Source organism: Nematolebias whitei, chromosome 6 (genome assembly GCF_014905685.2).
Source record: "Nematolebias whitei isolate Nwh7 chromosome 6, NemWhi1, whole genome shotgun sequence".
NCBI classification, from domain to species: domain Eukaryota; kingdom Metazoa; phylum Chordata; class Actinopteri; order Cyprinodontiformes; family Rivulidae; genus Nematolebias; species Nematolebias whitei.
Genome location: NC_056503.1, coordinates 12,967,284 through 12,985,783, shown reverse-complemented (window position 1 = coordinate 12,985,783; position 18,500 = coordinate 12,967,284). Strand labels below are relative to the sequence as shown.

The following is an 18,500-nucleotide window of genomic DNA, read 5'->3' as shown; positions in this document are numbered from 1 at the left end:
ATATTCATTCAACCTTTATTTATACAGAGTCAGAATCTGAGAGTCAGAGTCAGAGAGATTTATTTGTCATTCGCACCACATGTAGTACATGTGGTGGAGCGATATTATGTACACAGGGTCCCAGTTTGTGTGTGTTTGTACAGGTTAATCCCATTGAGCTTCAGGGGCTCATTTACAAGATAGACTTGATTTTAACAAAGAGTGATTAAAACAGAGGACAAAGACAACAATTGCCCATATAAATTGAGATTTTTTTCCCCGCATCTAGCTTGTTCACAGTAGGAGCTGCAGCAGCAAGCAGTTTTACACAGCAGGAGGCAGGGGGAGTGGGTGAGGAACTGGGTTTGCATTCAGTGAGGGAAAGGAAGAGGGGCTGCGTGATGGCGCAGAGTGGGAGAAAAAAACTGCAGATTTTCAGGTAATATATAATATATAAATAATATATAAATAATATATATATATATATATATATATATATATATATATATATATATAAATAAACTTCTTCAGATGCTGAGATTTAATTTAGACTTCATGTGATGAGCTTAGTAAAGCATCAGGATTCTTCACATTCCTCTTCACATAGACTTACTTAAAAATATATTTATATTACCTGTATTGGGGTTGGCAAGAGGGTTGGGCTTCCTCTGGATTCCACGTGCTGTTCCTGTATCTTCGTTGATCTGCTGCATAGAGTTGAAGTCAATGGTGTAGACACGACCCAAAGTTGACAAGCTGATCTCATCTTCTCCGTTCTGATGGGCCGTCTGCGGGACAAGGCAGTCACCAAACACACGATTAGTAACTCCCACAGGACAAAGTTTTACAGACTGCAAGTAGTCTGAATGTTAAAGTAACATTTAAATCAAAAATAAAGTAAATGCATAAATTTAACCGGAATGATAATTTATCATTCAGCTAGTCATCTCAAATCGAAGAAGCAATGTTGGCTTTCAGACATTTGTGATCCGTTTGTGGCAGAGAACTATTTTAAATACACTGAACAAAAATCCATTTTAAAAGCGGAACTCAAAGATCTAACACTTTTTCTATAAACACAAAAGGCCCTTTTCTCTCAAATAAACTTAACACTGTTAAGTTTGTTTAGGTGTGAATTGCCAATCTACATATGTGTGTGTGTCTTATCTCACTCAGCCTTATAACCTGAATTTCTCACTCTCTGCTCTTTGAATTGAGAAAGCTCCTCGGATGAGGAGCGAAACGTCTTCTGTTACAAATAAAGTCCAGTTGTTTTTGTATTGAACGCTTTTTGAATATCTCATTTGATGTTTTTTTTCTACTATAAATTTGACATTATTTTCCCCCCTGGAAAATATCAAATCACATTTTGTGGTGATTTCTATGTCTGCAATAACCCCTTATAAAACGTTAATTTTAGATCTGTGTTGATATTTAAACTACTTGAAACCATCACACCTATAGATTACATAAAATAGTATTTGTAGGTGTAAAATACACAACCTGCAGGTGACATTGTAATTTTTACCTCAATAATGCGGCTGTCAATGCGATTGTAAGGATGCCAGAGGCCCCGGTCATCCCTCCACTGCCAGATTGCACCTTCTGTTGTCTGAGCACTGCCCTTCTTCAACATTACATCAACGGCAAAGATGCCCTCTCTGGGAAGGCAGGGCATCAGCTCACTGCAAGGAAAAAATTTAATTAAAAAAACTGCAAAATATTTCTTAAGTTAAAATACCAGAGAAGGAAGTGTTTATTTTTTTAGTGTTTTGTTCGATCAATCCACTTATAAGGAATTTATTTAGGAGTAAATAAAAGAGAATGATTATTGTAATGTTGCCGACTGTGTAAAATGATTCTTATTTTTAAGTTTATAGGCAAGGGGGATTACAATTTGTCAGCCCTACACAAAGCATCCACGCTGTGTGTAAAATGTACAGCAGGATCGTGAAACAATATAGAATAAACTTTCCAAACTTCGTATAAATCAGAAATGCCTTCCTCTAAATCTATAATGCACATTTTCTTGCAGATTTCAGATTATAAAAGAAATGGCACCAACAAATCTACAAAAAAATAAAAATCATATTTCTTGGGTGTCCACTGTGATGCAAACAAAAATATACATTACCATATGAGGGAGGTCAGTTCATAGAGCTCCTGAGGGCTTCTGGGAACTAACTCAATCTGCTCCTGGCAGCTCCCATTTGATGCACCACACAAGAGGAAACGAAGGGTTTCTGCTATGTCTGTTTAGAGAGAAGAGAGATTCTTGTTTTGTTACAATCACACATTCTAGTTTTCATAAGAAGGTCCAAAACAGTTGGATGTCATTTTAAACCTTAAAAAGTCACATGAAAATAACTATAAAATAACACTAAACACAGTTTAAAAGACAATGTTCTCAGTTAACAATTAGGTCTACAAGAGCAAATATCTCAAAACTCAATAATTACAGTGTGCTCATCATTTAAACCAGGATGCTGTGCTAGTTCAAAGTTCTAGTTTCCGCAGTTTAGTTTAAAAACGTTGTGTGGAGGAAGCTGAGCTGTGAGCTACTCACTCTGTTTCATGAGCTGGACTGCCAGACTCGGGCAGTTGGAGCACATCAGGGAAAGCATTCGAACCACCATGATGAACATCCCCGAGCTAAGAACAGGAGGGGTGACAACCAGCAGCTGCTGAATGTTGGTCAACAGGTCTCGTGATGCCACCTGCTGCAGCAGGTTCTGTCCAATAAAACACAATTGCACACGTTTGATGGACAACAAGACAGGAAACTGAGGTAGCCATTTAGTGCTGGTAAAACACAAATCACCGGTATACAAGTACAGACAAACGTCGCTTAAATGTCTGAAGTTACTGACCTCTTCATGTTGAAAGTTGTCGACCAGTCTGGCGAAACAGAGGCAAGTGCTTTCAACTGACTTTTTATCCTGAAAAACGCACCAGAGAAACTGAGTTATCATAAAAACTTTTTTTTTTATTTAAATATTTGAGTGCAAACATTTTTGATGCTATGCAATAAAACTACATTTTTGTACGCCCTTCTTTGTTCTTGAATTGCATTTTCATTTAACCTTTATTTATACAGTTTAATCCCATTGAGCCTCTCAGTTGTTGCTGTGATGCAAATGTGGAACAAATTAAAGCCCCTATTAACAAAATGATGTCATATTTTTGTAGTATCATGTCCAACAAATGCAGATTAAAATGTTAATGCAATAGTAAAATAAGGAATATGAAGCCATGACTACTTTTCTCATAATACACAACATGAATGCCACAACGTTTGTCAGTTTAGAACACTGCACCTACAATTAGGGTTTTCTTTTACTTACAACAGCAAACAGCCTTCGCAACAGTGAGCCAAACCAGACATGCTGATGACTGTTCCCTCAGCCTAAAGTTAGCCAGTATCCCCCTTACAACTCAATCTTTTTTAAATTCTGGTAGGAAAAGAAAGGGGTTTAGCAGAGTGGAGAACAAGCAACATTTATGAACCTTGGGTATTTTTTACTGAGACTGTCTGATGATACAGTTATAGTTTTAATGAGATGAGCTGTTATACAGTATCGGATTGTACCAAAGAATATAAATGTGCACATTTTCACCTAATATATTACACATAACTAAATTAGAATGTGTACACACAAACAGAAGTTGTATTCATGGAAACTGTCTGGATTTAACATTGATCATTCTGTTCTTTCTCATCGAGGTGTGTTTGCTCTCCTAAACAAGTTTAACCTAAACTGGCGTTAGCCCACCTGTGGACACTTCGATAGATCTGAACACAGAGCCTCGTAGATTCTAATTTAAATACCATAATCTTAATGTGTAGGCCCTCCCCTCCTTCCTTGAAACAAACCACAGGTCAGAACTCATTTAGCCGTGCTGTGCCTTATGAGAGGAACAGTGAGAGCGTGACATTAATAAATCATCAGCTTATCATATCGCTAATGACATGGTCCTTAGCAGCTAACAAGATGGCTAACTTTAGCCATTTTGTTCCACAGTTGAGACTGGGACAGTGTCATTAAATAAATAATAAATAAATAAAGTGCTATGTGTTGCCATCATTGTATGTTCCCATACAAAGACGAAAATGGCTCTCTACATTTAACCCATCGCACCTGGGATGCACCCAGGTGAAGCAGTGGGCAGCTATGCAAGTGCACGGGGAGCAATTTGGGATTAGGTGTCCTGCTCAGAGACACCACGAGATGTGCAATGACCGGGGATCAAACCCAGGACCTTAGGGTCCCGAGTCGGCTGCCCTGCCCCTACACCATCTCGGCCTTTAGCAATATGATAAGCTGCTGATTTATTAATGTCGTGCCACCTCTCACCTTTCCTCTCATAAGGCACAGCATGGCTAAATAAGTTTATACCGTGGTTTGTTTCAGGGAAGGAGGCTGAAAACACAGTCAGAGCTGCAGCTTATAACTTAACTTATAGCACTGTTTTAAATGGTGAAAAAGATTTGTAGTTCCGACCTTTTGTCAGGACTTGTTTTCGACATGGTCTACAAAAAACATTTTTCTGCTGCTCATCTGCCAATTTAAATCCAAATCATCTCCAAAAGAACAGTCATTGTATTTCTTTTTGCTCATCTGCTACGCTGCTCTTCATATCTCCCATATTTACTTGTTGTGCTAAATGTCTCCCACCTACCTGGAGAAGCAGGAAGCGTGTGCGTGGCTGTGTGTTTGTATTCAGTGAGGGAGAAGGAGGGGGGGCGTGCAGATGAGCACAGACTGGAGAAAAAGAACTAAACCGATTTTCAAGTCTAATTATAACGCAACGTGGAAATATCGATATAGACGATATAGCCCCATCTTATATCACATCAGATGTGATATACGAGATGAGATAAGGGGAACACCTGCAGAGGTAGGAAATACTCCGATGGTGGCGCTGCACATGCACACTAAAGGCAACTGCAGTCAAAAGTTTTTCTGCATTAACAAATAACAATAAATGTAGCATGTAGGAGCCAAAGCAGCAAAACCATAGGTCCAAAGGAACCAACATTATGGTAGTGAATGTAACCGTGATCATGCAGATGCTGCTTGTGCGATGAATGCAGCTGAGCAAGGAATTGTCAGGGTTGCCAGAAAAACATGAATACATGTTTTTTAATACGCCCTCCTTTTCTGTGCTCCATGTTCACGAAACATCCTCACTCAACACAACAGTTTGGGTAATATATATATATATATATATATATATATATATAATTTTAAATTGACAGTACAATAGTTCATTCATTATATGGCAACTTTGGCATGGAAACTACAGCGTTTCCATGTAAACCTGCTCTTTTTTTGTTTATTCGTCCCAATAAACACTGAAAAATCACCAACGTATTCAGAGGTTGTTCTTGTGTAAACAGTGTCTTATACTGAGCATACATACCTGGTGTGTGAGTCTCTGAGTTAACAACGAGAGAGAATCGTCAACAAAGTGGAACTCGTCTGGAGTGATGCTCTGGCAGCAGTTAGCTGCAATGGCCAAGGCGTTTCTCTGAGCATTAATGCTAAAGAACTCCAGATAGAGGAGGCAGTCAGCAAGCCCACCCTGACAGAAACAACGTTAAGAGTGGAGATTAGAGGAGGAGAGGTCAAAGTTATATGGAAAATAAAGACAAATAAAAATAAACAATACTTACAGCCTGCAAAATTGCTTTGCTGTGTCGTCTTGACAACATTTCCAAGGCAGTCAGTGCCTGTTCTGCTACGTCAATAAACTGAATCACCTGAAGCTACAGTCAAAAAGCAAGCCATTAGTGTTTTGAAATATCCTATTATTGTCAGACATTTACGACAAGTTTTTTGTTTTTACCTTCTCCAGGAAGACGGGAATGGCATCAACCACCACAGCCGAAGATCGAGGGAGGGCCTCCATCATGTAGGTGAGGGCTCGTGAGGCGTGATTCATCTGTGTGCATGAAAGAAGTGTGCATAAACAGTTGCATTTAAAATGTATATTTTACAGATATAAAACTAATTTTACTTACAATTTCAAAGTTATGCTCCATTTGTAACAGTGTAATCTGAAAAAAAAAAAAACAGTTTGTGTTAAAATGTTATGAAATAGAGAAATCTGATAATGTGAGATTAATTTGCACTTTTAACTGAAAAATGTTAAAAATCAAGTTCACATTATCCTGATGCATGCTCAATAATCCAGGTAGATAAACCTAACAAGGTTAAGTCCCTGTTTACACAATGTGTTTGAGTGAAACCACAGTTTTTCTGCCGTTCATTTACACGACAACAGCCCTTGTTCTCTCTGAAACCGAAGGTTTCTGAATCCAGGTCTCAGGCCCCATTTACACGGACAGGGCGGTGGGAAATGTAGTTTTTTTCGGATGTTGATTTGAGGAAAAAAATCAGCATTGACACGGAGCGCCTTTTGTGTTTACATGTAACTGCTGTACACCCCACCACCACCACCACCAATTCCGCTGTAGTTGCCATGCCGGGTCATTAGTTGGCGCTGTGAATTTTGTATATTTGCCTAATGCGCATGCATGCTGCCTCGGACCGCTCTCTGTAAGGACTTTCCACTGGGCTAAAAGCCCAACTAACAACAAGTTAAAGCTGGACTTTGGATACGAATCGATTGATTTGATGCCAATCGGGACCGCTTCATCAAACAGCTCCACTGGTCGCTATGCGAACCAGCACTGATGAGGATGATGTTGGGCTTCCCATTCTGGTGCTAATCAGTAGCTGTCGCGCAATGAATGCTACAGTAGGTAAATCAACGTTCTAAATAGGGGTTGAACGACTACATAATTTTTTTAACTAGACATTAACATAATAAAACTCGAGTAGAACTCTAGATCCTATGATGTCATCAAGTACTCGAGATACAAAAATAAAATTAATAAAACCGCAAAAAAGGTCATTATTTACAAAAAAAGACCAACAAAACATTGAGAGCATATATTATGCTCCTACCATTTATCATACTGCAAATAAGTCACAAAAAACCCTAAACTATTAGTTATTATTATTAAACTGCAAAAGTAAAAGAAATGTGCGGCACGTAAAAACAAAACTTAAAAACAGTGGGGTGGACGACCACTCCGCAGTAGTGCGCATTAGGTTTAGTTTTAGAGATTAATGTTTATATGTTTTTATAGATTTAGAGATTAATATTTTTTGCTTTTTGTTTGTGAAACAAGGTCAGAGGAAGCTGGTTCTGGTTCGGTCATTGGACCCGGTGTTACACCATATTCTGTGACCTGCAACAGTGCATACAACACCGCCCCCTACGGTCACAATATACAGTGGTCACAAAATATGGTGTAACACCGGTTCGCAACAAGCTCCAAACAGTCAGGAAGTTGATTCATTTTCTGTTTCCTTACAGTAGTTGAACCGGAAGATTAATCTTTAGTGAAATATTTCCAGACTATTGATGCATTTATACCTGTTTGCCAAGACTGGGCCTGCTCCACTCCATCTGTCTGCTTGGAGGAATCCATTATGTAACCCGCGCCTGGTGCGGATCACGTGACACGTGACGCAATGACGTAACGGCGACGTGATGATGTCACCACTAATACTCGACGTGAAATAAAAAAACTCGATAGATGTCCTAGGAATCGATGTGTAGATTACTCGAGTAGTCTGTTAAAGCCCTATTTCTTAATAATGCTAGTTTGTGATTACCTCAGTTACACAACAACCTAGTTTTTAATTTTAATTTTTCCTGCGAGGAGAAGCTGTCCTCCCACCAGAGGCGGAACGGTTCCGAAAGAGCCGTGGCCCAGGTGCGGTGCAGGAGGACATCGAAAAGAGAGATGTTGGATGAACTATTTATTTAAAATTCCCCTCAATTCTTTTTTCCAATCCGTTCAATGTTTTAATCTACATTAAGCAAAGGAGTGACAGCCTGAACAAGCCAGATAAACAACATGACATCAGTATCCAGGACAACAACAAAGAGGAAGGGTGCAGTTCATTAATGTAGTTTAAAGTTCGGTTAACATGTTTTTAATAGTGTTCAGTTTAATTATCAGTGTTTGTGTGACATAAAGTTTGTGATGTTGAATAAATAAATAAAAAAATTCAGCGGGCAGTCGCCTCAAAAATCTCCACTCGAGACCTGGGTTGAAAAACCTTTGGGGGGACTGTTGATGTGTACATGAACAGCAGAACCACAGAGAGAAAGGTGAGGTTTCACTCAAAATATGTGCAGTGTGAACGGCCCCTCAGAGTGGAGATTTTCAGGGGAACCCACTGCGGAGGTGTGCAATGTTCCACAAGTGTGAAGTCCCACATGCGCACTTCAGGTGGCTGAAGTCCAAAATTTTTTCCTGCACTAACAACAATTATAAAAAATGGCAGCGAGCAGAGGGTTTTTTGTGCTTCTCACCCTTTTTCAGCATGTAGGAGTAAAACTAATAAAATCCAGGGTCCAAAGAGATGTTAATGTATTCAACAGTTTACTTGCAATAACAGCATGGTAAGAGGGTGACAAATGACGGAGGCCTCCATGTTCAGCTGTCCCTATCTTACAATGCCGTTATCGCAAGTATCACTCAGCCCTCTGTGAATAGCAAGCGGCCATCAGGGCACTAAGGTCAATTGTTAGGGCTCTAATTGTTATGCTAATGATTGAGCATGCATCAGGATATGCTGACGGTCCTCCTTTTGCATGTGAACTAGTTTTGGATGTCACCAGCAAACTGGTTGATCCACTATGAGAAGGCGCTATTTATACAATTGAGTTTGTTGCATCTCCTCAGACTGAAGAAGTCTTTTGGATAAAAGAAATAAAGAAATGTTTCAAAAAAGAAAGAATCCGTCCAGAGGATCTGACTTAACCCTGTTAGATCACGTTCACATTATTCCAAGCAAAGTAAAACATTTGTCTGATGGAGCTTCAAAATACTGACAGCTGTCACTGTCATCAACTACAGAAACATTACTGACCAAACTAAATAAACCTTACCAATGCAGGCACAACACTCTTTACAGGAAATCCACCGAGTGTTTCCTCGTTGCCCATCACCAGCAGCTGACACATCTCTATTGCAGCTTGGAGCTGTTGAGACTCATCACCTGTAGCCTGAAGGCCCTGCAGCAGCTGCTGAGCCTTGGAGCCTGAAAAACAAGAGTTAGATTTATTCAGTAGGTTATAAATAAGATAAGAAAATTCAAGCTGCTTTAAATCACACAACACAATGATAAGAAAAAATAGATACAATAAAAGACAAGACAGAATAAATACAGTAAGACAAATTTATAGGAGGTAAGAAAAGTACTAAAACTTTATGACAACAAATAAAAGAAATGGAAAAAAAGTAGTTATCGCACTATGAAAACTAGATGATTACAGTACAGGTGTGAGTGGTTAAGTAAACTGTAATAAGGTGCTCATTGACTGAAAACAAGGAAACCGAACTTAAAAAACAGCAGTCATTGGACCTTTCAGAGGAGTTATGTAGCCTGATAGCCTAAGTAACAAAAGACGAGTCTTATGCATCATACTGAACCTATGAAAAAAAACCACTACTCACTAGCTCCACTGCCAATGGTCCTGTGAAAAAGTTGTGACATACGGGGTCCGAGGGGGCCAAAAAGATGTGGTGGCAGACCTCTGGCCTCCAGTAAAGCTACAGGAAGAAGAAATACCAAGCTTTAGGGAGTAAACATGTTCAACAGCTGGAAAAAAACAAATTTCACTTGCCAATGAGATTAACCCTCAGAAGGTCCTCAAGTTTATGACAATAAGTGTTTTTTAGGGGGAAAAATAAAAATAGAACAAACACCTAACATAACCGCTTAAAAATACTATTTGGCATTTTTTCCCACAATATATTGGTCAATTTTAGAGCCATCTCTCATCCTAAAATAAAAACCTAACATTTTAACACTTTAAGGGCCTTTAGTTAAAAATAAATAAATAAAAACAAGTATTTTTAAAAATCAACGACAAAAAAATGTTGATTTTTTTAGGAAAACAGTCCTTTAAAACAGTAAATTATGGCCAAAATTATTATTATTTTTTATTCCAGTATTGGTAAGGTCATCAAGCCATACAGACCCTCCAAATCTGGTAGCTGAAAATTATGCCTTGTTCAGTCAAACTTACATGTCGCTCAGTGGTCAGAGATGTTTTTTCTGTTTTTTAAGACAACTAAATATTGAAAGTATAGAGATAGAAGTAATTAAAAAAAAATCTGAAAAGAATGCATTACTTTATAATACAACAATTATGGGATCAGAAAATACATATATAATGGGATTTCTTCATGGTCAATTTTTCCCCTAAAGAACACTAGGGGCAGTAAAGTTACTGGGAGCATTTGAAAAAATCTAAATAAATAAAATAAACAAACAAAAAACAAACAAACAAAAGGATTTTTAGGCTTTGTCAAGAACAATTGTTTATTGACAGCACCAAAAAAATTAAATAAAACCAACAAAAATAAATGTGTGGCTGATTTTTCCCTATGAGACCCTCTGAGGGTTAAAAACAGCGTTCTGACACACCTTGAAGCCTTCCCATTTCAGAATCGTCAGACTCACTCTCTCCTGAGGTGGTCATGCCGACCGCTCCAGCAACTGAGCTTGAAGCTGGACAAGAAACAATAATAAATAAAAAATGTGCAACGGTTAAAGAAAAAAAATCAAAAGAAAAAAATAACATTTCCAAAAGTTGTTAGCTTTTGCTACGCAAAAATAAATTTCTTGATAAAAGGTTTAATGATGTAGGAAAGGAAAGGAAAAAAATAATCTCTTTGACCCCTACTTTTGTTGACTACACCTCGTCTTCTAATTTACACAATTATTGCGTCTTAATCCATCTTGAGCTGTGGCTTGAATTGTGGCAACAAACTGGTCTATCTACCTGAAGCTCCTTGTGATGTCTCATCAGTGCGAGCAGTAGATGAGTTGGCTCCATCCTGGTTGTTGTCGGAGTCAGCCATTTTATCCTGTCGGCGAGCGTCAGCTGCCCCGCGCTTGCCCAGGCCTGAGCCCCGCCGACTGTTACACGAGTACAAACAGATGGAAAATATGAGCGACAGTAAAATAAACACAAAGTGCAGCATATTCTCTTTCATCAGTAAATCTACATACAAAATAGTGGTCCCTGCAGATTTTTTATAAACAGACTAGCAAACTTGTTCCATCGTTATCGTCATTTTTCGATTAGCAGCATATCTGCCAACCTGGAAGATATGCTCAGAGTCCAAGCTTTGACATTTTCTTTTTTCCCCTCGGCTGCTCCCTTCATCAGGGGTCACCACAGCAAAGTGAGTCGCACGAAGACTTGGCAATTATTTTTACACCGTATGTCCTTCCTGATACAACCACAGACCATTGAGCTACCACAGCCCTCTGTGTGGAGCAGAGAGCTGCTATCTAGGGTGCCCAGGGGAGCAGATGGTGGGGTTAAATAGATTATAGGTTAAAAATTGGACGCTCCTGCATATAAACCGCAGGGTACAAAATGTGAGAAAAAAGTAGTGGCTTGTATCCTGGCAATTACGGTAGTCCGTTTGAAGAGTTTCAGTCAGGGTTTAGAGCTCATCATAGCACAGCAACAGCACTGGTGAAAGTTACTAATGATATTCTCATGGCCTGTGACAATGGAGATATGTCTATACTGGTCCTGTTAGACCTCAGTGCTGCATTTGATACAGTTGATCACAATATTATATTACAGAGACTTGAATATGACATTGGGATTACAGGAACGGCTCTACATTGGTTTAACTCATTTATTTGATAAGATTCCAGTTTGTAAATGTAAACGACAAATCTTCATACACCAAAGTTAGTCATGGAGTTCCTCAGGATTCAGTGCTTGGACCAATACTCTTTACTTTGTATATGCGTCAGTTTTTCCCCTACTGTTATCCAAGAAGGGCGCCACGCCGTCAACAGAATCAAGCATCCCAACTTCCTATTAAAAGGCAGTTTTTCCTTACCACTGTTTCCTATGTGCTTGCTGAGGATGGGAGACTGCGACTAAGTGAAGATTCAACGCAATCTGCTGACTTCCTTATATAGATAACTTTTACTAATTGGCTTTTACAATGCACAAAATGTGAATGTTTTTTGTACAGCGCTCTTGAGACAACTTCTGATGTGACTATCTATCTGATGTGACAACTATATAAATAAACTGAATTGAATCTTTATAACACACCAGTCCTGTTCCAGTGATGTGGCGAGTTCAAATTTAAAACTTACAAGTGAGCAACCTTGTCAAGTTACTAAGGTAACAGAGGCTAAAATCTAGTAGGTCAGAAATACACTTTTCAGTTTCAATATACCACAGTTTTAAACAGTTATGGTTTCAAAACAAAAGTTACGTATGTAACTATGGTTCTATGAATCCCGGATGACCGCCAAAGGGCGGTGCTGAAAGCACTGAATGTTCTATTTGCGCATGCGCTGCTCGAGTAATAATATTAACGGAGTCACAGGTGTGACACGTATGACCAATCAGAGGCTATATAGCCTGACGTCATCCGCAGCTCTGTTCCTACAGGATCTTCTCACAGAATGCAAGGATTCTGAGTGACAGAGAAGCTCTGGCGATCATCCGGGATTCATAGAACCGTAGTTACATACGTAACTTTCGTTCTATTTCATACCTCCTGACAGCCAGAGGGCAGTGCTGAAAGCACTGAATGACTAATACCAACGATGTCACAAGGAATCCTGAGCACACACCTCACTGAGGAGGCCCAGAGGACCCTTGCAGAAGACCCTGGCCCAGGGGATGAGGGGTGGCCACGTTCACTCTGTAAAATCTGGTGATGTGCTTGGGGAAGCCCATGATGCGACAACACACATAATGCTTCCATTGGAACCCCTCTCAGGGCAGCTCAGGAAGCGAACACGCTTGTGTGCCTTCACGCCGACAGGCAGGGGGTCGTGCCCTGCGGCGTGGCAGATGACATCCACGATGCAGTGGGAGAGGTGCTGTTTAGAAAGAGGATAGACTAACGTAGGGCCTCTGTAACACAGACAGCTGGTCTGAATATCATATAACGGCAGGAACTACAACGAATGTCTCGGGTGCTCTCACTAGGCACAATAATCCAGACCCCTCGCCAGGTGTAGGCTGAAAACGTGCCAGCCTCAACAGTTTGTTATAGTGAGAGTGAGATAATACCTTTGGTACAAATACGGTGTTTGGCCACAAGGTAAGATCATAGCCCTCAGGGCACCATCCGAGACATGAGGAGCTGAGAGAGAGCGTGTAGCTCGCAGACCCTCTTGCTGAGGCCATAACCCACAAAATGGTTGTCTACATGAAAACCACTTGAGGTCCGCCTGCGCCAGAGATTTGAAAGGAGGGCGACAAAGAGTTTCGAGAACCAAGGGCAGATCCCAACCTGGTGCTCGTGGAGCTGTCAGAGGGTGCAACATATGGGCACCACGCAGAAAAGAGAGACTAGATCAAGGCTCCCCACCATATGACCATTGATGCCGGCGTGATTAAATGAAATTTCCGGTACATAAACTGTAAGCGTCGAAGGAGAGCGACCCTTACCTAGGAGAGACTGGAGGAACTCCAGAATGGTGGGTACTGTACAGGAGACTGGATCCTCATTGTGGTCAAAACACCATTGGGAAAACAGACGCCACATGTTTTCGTACTGCTGACGAGTAGAGGGTGCCCCAACGCCCAGGATGGTGTGTCTAACGGGGCTCGAAACTCCAGTCAGCTGCTGTCCTAGCCTTGCAGTGGCCACACCCACAGCCGAAGATGTTGAGGATTGGGGTGCCTTATCAGTCCCCCCAACTGAGACAGCAAGTCCCTCCTGGTCGGAAGATACCATGGGACACCTTGACAAAGGCCCCATAGCAGTGGGAACCATGGTCATGCTGGCCAATACGGAGCCACCAGCAGCACCCTGTGGCCCTCCTTGAGGACTCCCTGAAGGGTCGACCGAATTAGAGAAAGGAGTGGAAAGGTATATAGGAGGACCCTTGGCCAAGGATGGGCTAATGCGTCCTGGCCCAGCGCACCAGACGTCCCGGTAGGGGAGTATCATAGGGGACACTGAGTCGACTTTTATGTCGCAAACAGGTCTACCTCTGCCTGACCAAAACATTACTAGATCATCAGCACTATGTCTCTGTCGAGGGACCACTCTCCCAGAGCAGACCCCTGGCGAGAGAGAAAGTCTGCGGCCTGACTGTGTCGCCCTGGTAAGTATGCCACCCGCAGGGTGAACAGGTGAGGAGAGGCCCATTCCAAGGGCTCTCTGGACATACTCAGAAGTTGTGCTGACCTGGCGCCCCCCGGTGGTTGATGTGGTAGACAACAGAGGTGTTGTCTGACAGAATGAGAACATGCCCCGCTTCCAGGTGGGGCAAGAAGTACCTGAGTGCCAAATGCAGTGAATGCAGCTCCAACTCCTTATATGGTTGGAGCGGTCCTTTAACCACAGTGGCCCTGAACCCCTCTGCGTTGTCACACAGCACCCAATCCTATGGAGCTGGCATCCGTCGTGACCGCTTCCCTGCAACACACTACCACTCCCATGGGGACATCCCTGGACAACTAATCTTTGTCCCTCCATGGACTCGGGGCATGAAGACGTGACCATGTCACTGTGAGCTTGTGATACCTGTGCAACTTGGCATCCAGGCGAAGCTGTTGAGCCACCTCTGCAAGGGGCGAAGTGACAGCGGACCTAAGGGCACCACCTGACTGACGTCAGTTGCCTAGTAGCTGCTGGAAGGCAACGTAGGGGAGCTGCCTGCCAAGCCTGAACCGACTGACCAACTGGAGTATGCCGCCCATCCTTTGAACGGATGGGCGAGCTCTCATGGAGGGTGAATCCAAAGCCACCCAAGAAAGGTGATCGTCTGAGAAGGGATCAGGCAGCTCTTCTCCGGGTTGACATGAAAGCCCAACTGGAACACATGATGAGCAAGCAGGCGATTCGTGTCGTGAAAGGCACAGGCCCGAGACAGGGCGCAGAGAAGCCAATCAATTAGTACAGCAGAACCTACACTCCGTAGGCCTGCAGGAGAGAGGGCTGCGTTCACGCACCGAGTGAACACCCTCGGGGAAAGAGAGAGAGCCCGAATGGGAGTACCCGGAACTGCCAGTTATGACCCCAATAGGCAAACCTGAGAAAGCGGCGATGTACTGCCGCAATAGGCACATGAGAATAAGCATCTTTCAGGTCTATAGACGTGAACCATTCTCCCCTTGTGACAGCTTGAAGGATCTCAGCTGTCATGAGCATGTGGGAGGGCAGCACCCTTTGGTACTGGTTGAGTCCCCGTAGAACTAAAATGGGACGAAACCCGCCGTCCTCTTTGCACGAGGAAGTAAGTCGAGTAATAGCCTCTGGGTTGTTACAGAGGGTCCACTGCCTCAATTGCACCCTTGACCAGGAGGGCAAAAAACTCCTGGTCTAGTGCTTGAGCCTTCACCGGGTCGGTGATTATAGTCACCTTGACCTGGCGTGAGATGTGGGGCCGCCGTCGGAACTGTAGTCTGTAACCATGGGTCAGAGTGTAGGGACGCACCAATCCACTTTTTTTAATTTTTTTTTTTTTTTTTTACTTCCGATCTGATCCTGATACCTAAATATCAGCCGATACCGATCCAGTTCCGATATGATCATCATTATTGATTTTATATGAGGCTGTAATAATCTCCTCTCAAGTACAATTTATACAAATATATGCATGCATGTCCAAAAAGGCAACTTGAGGTAAGTTGTATTAATGTTGGATAAGTTTTAAAGTTAGAATTAAATTCTGCTAACACAAAACATGTTTCTTTTTATTCCTAGTTTTAAAGTGGATATTAAAGTGATTAATTTAAGTGATTGTTTAAAGTTATATTATATTTTTTTTTAAAGGGGCAGATATAATAATTATTTTTCTTCTTTCTGCACTCTTCATTCAATGTTTTCTTTTTAATGATTTTTTTTTTTATTTTGTTTCTTTTAAATGAATAAATGAATTAAATAAAATAAAATGTTAAATGGCTTCAAATACCTGCCAAGTTCATGGCATAAACCAACAGACATGTTCCTGTTTTTAGTATTTTACATCACTTTATAATGTAGCCGTTTTTGTTTTTAATATAATTTTCAAATCATATGTTTTTTATGATTGTCTACTGTTGTACTGATAAATATCTCCTGGAGGGTAAACTATATCTTGGCTGCAAGTATCAAGCTGAGAAATCTTTTGTTTTCTACAACTGATAGGAGTTGGTCATTAATTATGATGAAGTTTAGCAACTTCTGTGTAAACATTTGAGCTCCGTGGTTTCAGTGATGTCTTCTTCTTGTTCAATCCAAAGCAGGCTGCCTGATGGGTAGCCGCACTCAGTCTGTCCCTCCTCAGAGACGGGCAGACTGAGCGGGGCAGATTGGACGCGGCTGGCTGGGGTCGAGTCGCCTGTTGTGGGTTGAGCAAAGAGCAGCGCCCCGCTGAAGCCACGGAGCTCGAATGTCCATCGTAAAACTAACTTTACAGCAGTTTAATGTGGCGCTAAGGCTCTGCAGACATTGCACGATGCTGCCTTGTTTTGTGGTGTTTCTAGTGTAAAATACTTCCACACAGCGGACATGTTTAGATGAAAAGTTTGTTAGCTGTTAGACACAGTGCTGCTAACTCAGTCCTCACGTTGTAGCTGGCTGCAAACTATGAAATGGATTTCCTGAATGTGAGGCGGGTCTTATTACTCTGGCTTCATGAGACACGCCGCCGTTCAGGAAATTCATTCCATAGTTTGAAGCCAACTTGCATCATGGATTGGAAATATCGGCAGGTGGATCGGAAAAATCCGATACGTAAATTATGCTGGTATTGGAGGCCGATACCGATACTGGATCGACCCCATCCCTTTCAGAGTGGCAACCACCCATGGGTCCACGCCGTGAGCCGCCCAGTAAATGAGCTGCTGGTGGGAGAAGTACCCAGCGGTCGGCCCGGTGGCATCAGCGTCTCCCTTCACGGCTCCTGGGGGTCGTGTGGTGGGGCGGCCAGAGTCCCTAGTCAGAGCCTGCCCAGCTGGTCGGTGGACCGACCCACGAAAGCTCCTGCTGGGCCTTTGCTGAACTGCACGAGGGTAAAGACCACCCGGCCGATTATGACCCCTAGGCGGTGGCTGCATGCTGGGGTCAGCCGACGGGCGCCTTGGATGCCGAGGAGGTGGAGGGGGCATTGCCCTGCTAAGGCTCTGCTAAGGCGACATGAAGCTGCAATTCATGCAGGGGTTCTCTGGCAGGGCCTCCATCAGATGGTCATGTCCAAGGTAGGGGTTGAACGACTACATAATTTTTAAACTCGACATTAACAAGATAAAACTCGAGTAGAACTCGAGTACTTGATGACATCATAGGATCTAAAGATACAAAAATAAATAAATAAATAAATAAATAAAACTGCAAAAAAAGGTCATTATTTACAAAAAAAAGACCAACAAAACATTGGGAGCATATATTATGCTCCTACCATTTATCATACTGCAAATAAGTCACAGGAAAAACTAAACTATTAGTTATTATTATTAAACTGCAAACGTGAAGAAACGTGCAGCACGTTAAAAACAAAACTTAAAACAGTGGGGGTCCGACTCCGCACCACCGCCAGCTATGGTGCGCATTAAGTTTAGTTTTAGAGATAAATATGTTTATAGATTTTTTTAAAATAGGTTTAGAGATTAATATTGTCAGAGGAAGCTGGTTCTGGTTCGGTAGATTGGACCCGGTGTTACACCATACTCTGTGAACTGCAACAGTGCAACACCGCCCCCTACGGTCACAAAATATCATATAACACCGGTTCGCAACGCCTCCAAACAGTCAGGAAGTTGTTAAATTTTCTGTTTCCTTACGGTAGTTGAACCAGAAGATTCATCTTTAGTGAAATATTTCCAGACTATTGATGCATTTCTACCCGTTTGTCAAGACTGGACCTGCTCTGCTCCATCCATCTGCTTGAAGAAATCCATTTTGTAACCCGCACCTTGTGCGGATCACGTGACACGTGATGCAATGACGTAACGGCGGCGTAATGACGTCACCACGAATACTCGACGTGAAATTAAAAACATCGATAGGTGTCCTAGGAATCGATGTGTAGATTACTTGAGTAGTCTGTTAAAGACCTAGTCCAAGGCAGGCAGGACACAGGTCGTGACATGCATCTGTCTGGAGCATGGCTCCACAGACTGTACAGCAGTGAGAGCCGTCCATGCTACTTACCCAGCTATGTCCAAGATATAGGACGAAAAAATTACGGCAAGAAACTCGGAAAGGTTAACACCGCTAGCTCAGCTGGTAAAAGAGAACAATTGGGAGAGGGGGCACAAACGCTTTCCTTCACCAATTAAAACAAGGCCAGAACTCGGAGAGGCTAGCCCCGCTAGCTCAGCTGGTAAAGAGGACAATTGGGAGAAGGGGCGCGAATGCTCGCCTTCACCAATTAAAACAAGGCCAAAACTCAGAGAGGCTAGCACCGCTAGCTCAGCTGGTAAAGAGGACAATTGGGAGA

At 42.0% G+C, this 18,500-nt stretch overlaps 1 protein-coding gene across 1 annotated transcript in view; it reads right to left on the bottom strand.

Annotated features, from left to right (window-relative positions):
- Nucleotides 1-18,500, bottom strand: part of trip12 (thyroid hormone receptor interactor 12) — a gene marked incomplete in the record, with an annotated part of 63,155 nt that overhangs the window by 27,921 nt on the left and 16,734 nt on the right. The window contains 13 exon segments of the mRNA XM_037677380.1: nt 614-767; nt 1,508-1,664; nt 2,114-2,231; nt 2,546-2,711; nt 2,850-2,918; nt 5,404-5,565; nt 5,657-5,749; nt 5,830-5,925; nt 6,005-6,040; nt 8,956-9,107; nt 9,524-9,619; nt 10,500-10,583; nt 10,858-10,994. Coding sequence (XP_037533308.1) covers nt 614-767; nt 1,508-1,664; nt 2,114-2,231; nt 2,546-2,711; nt 2,850-2,918; nt 5,404-5,565; nt 5,657-5,749; nt 5,830-5,925; nt 6,005-6,040; nt 8,956-9,107; nt 9,524-9,619; nt 10,500-10,583; nt 10,858-10,994 — 1,520 coding nt within the window.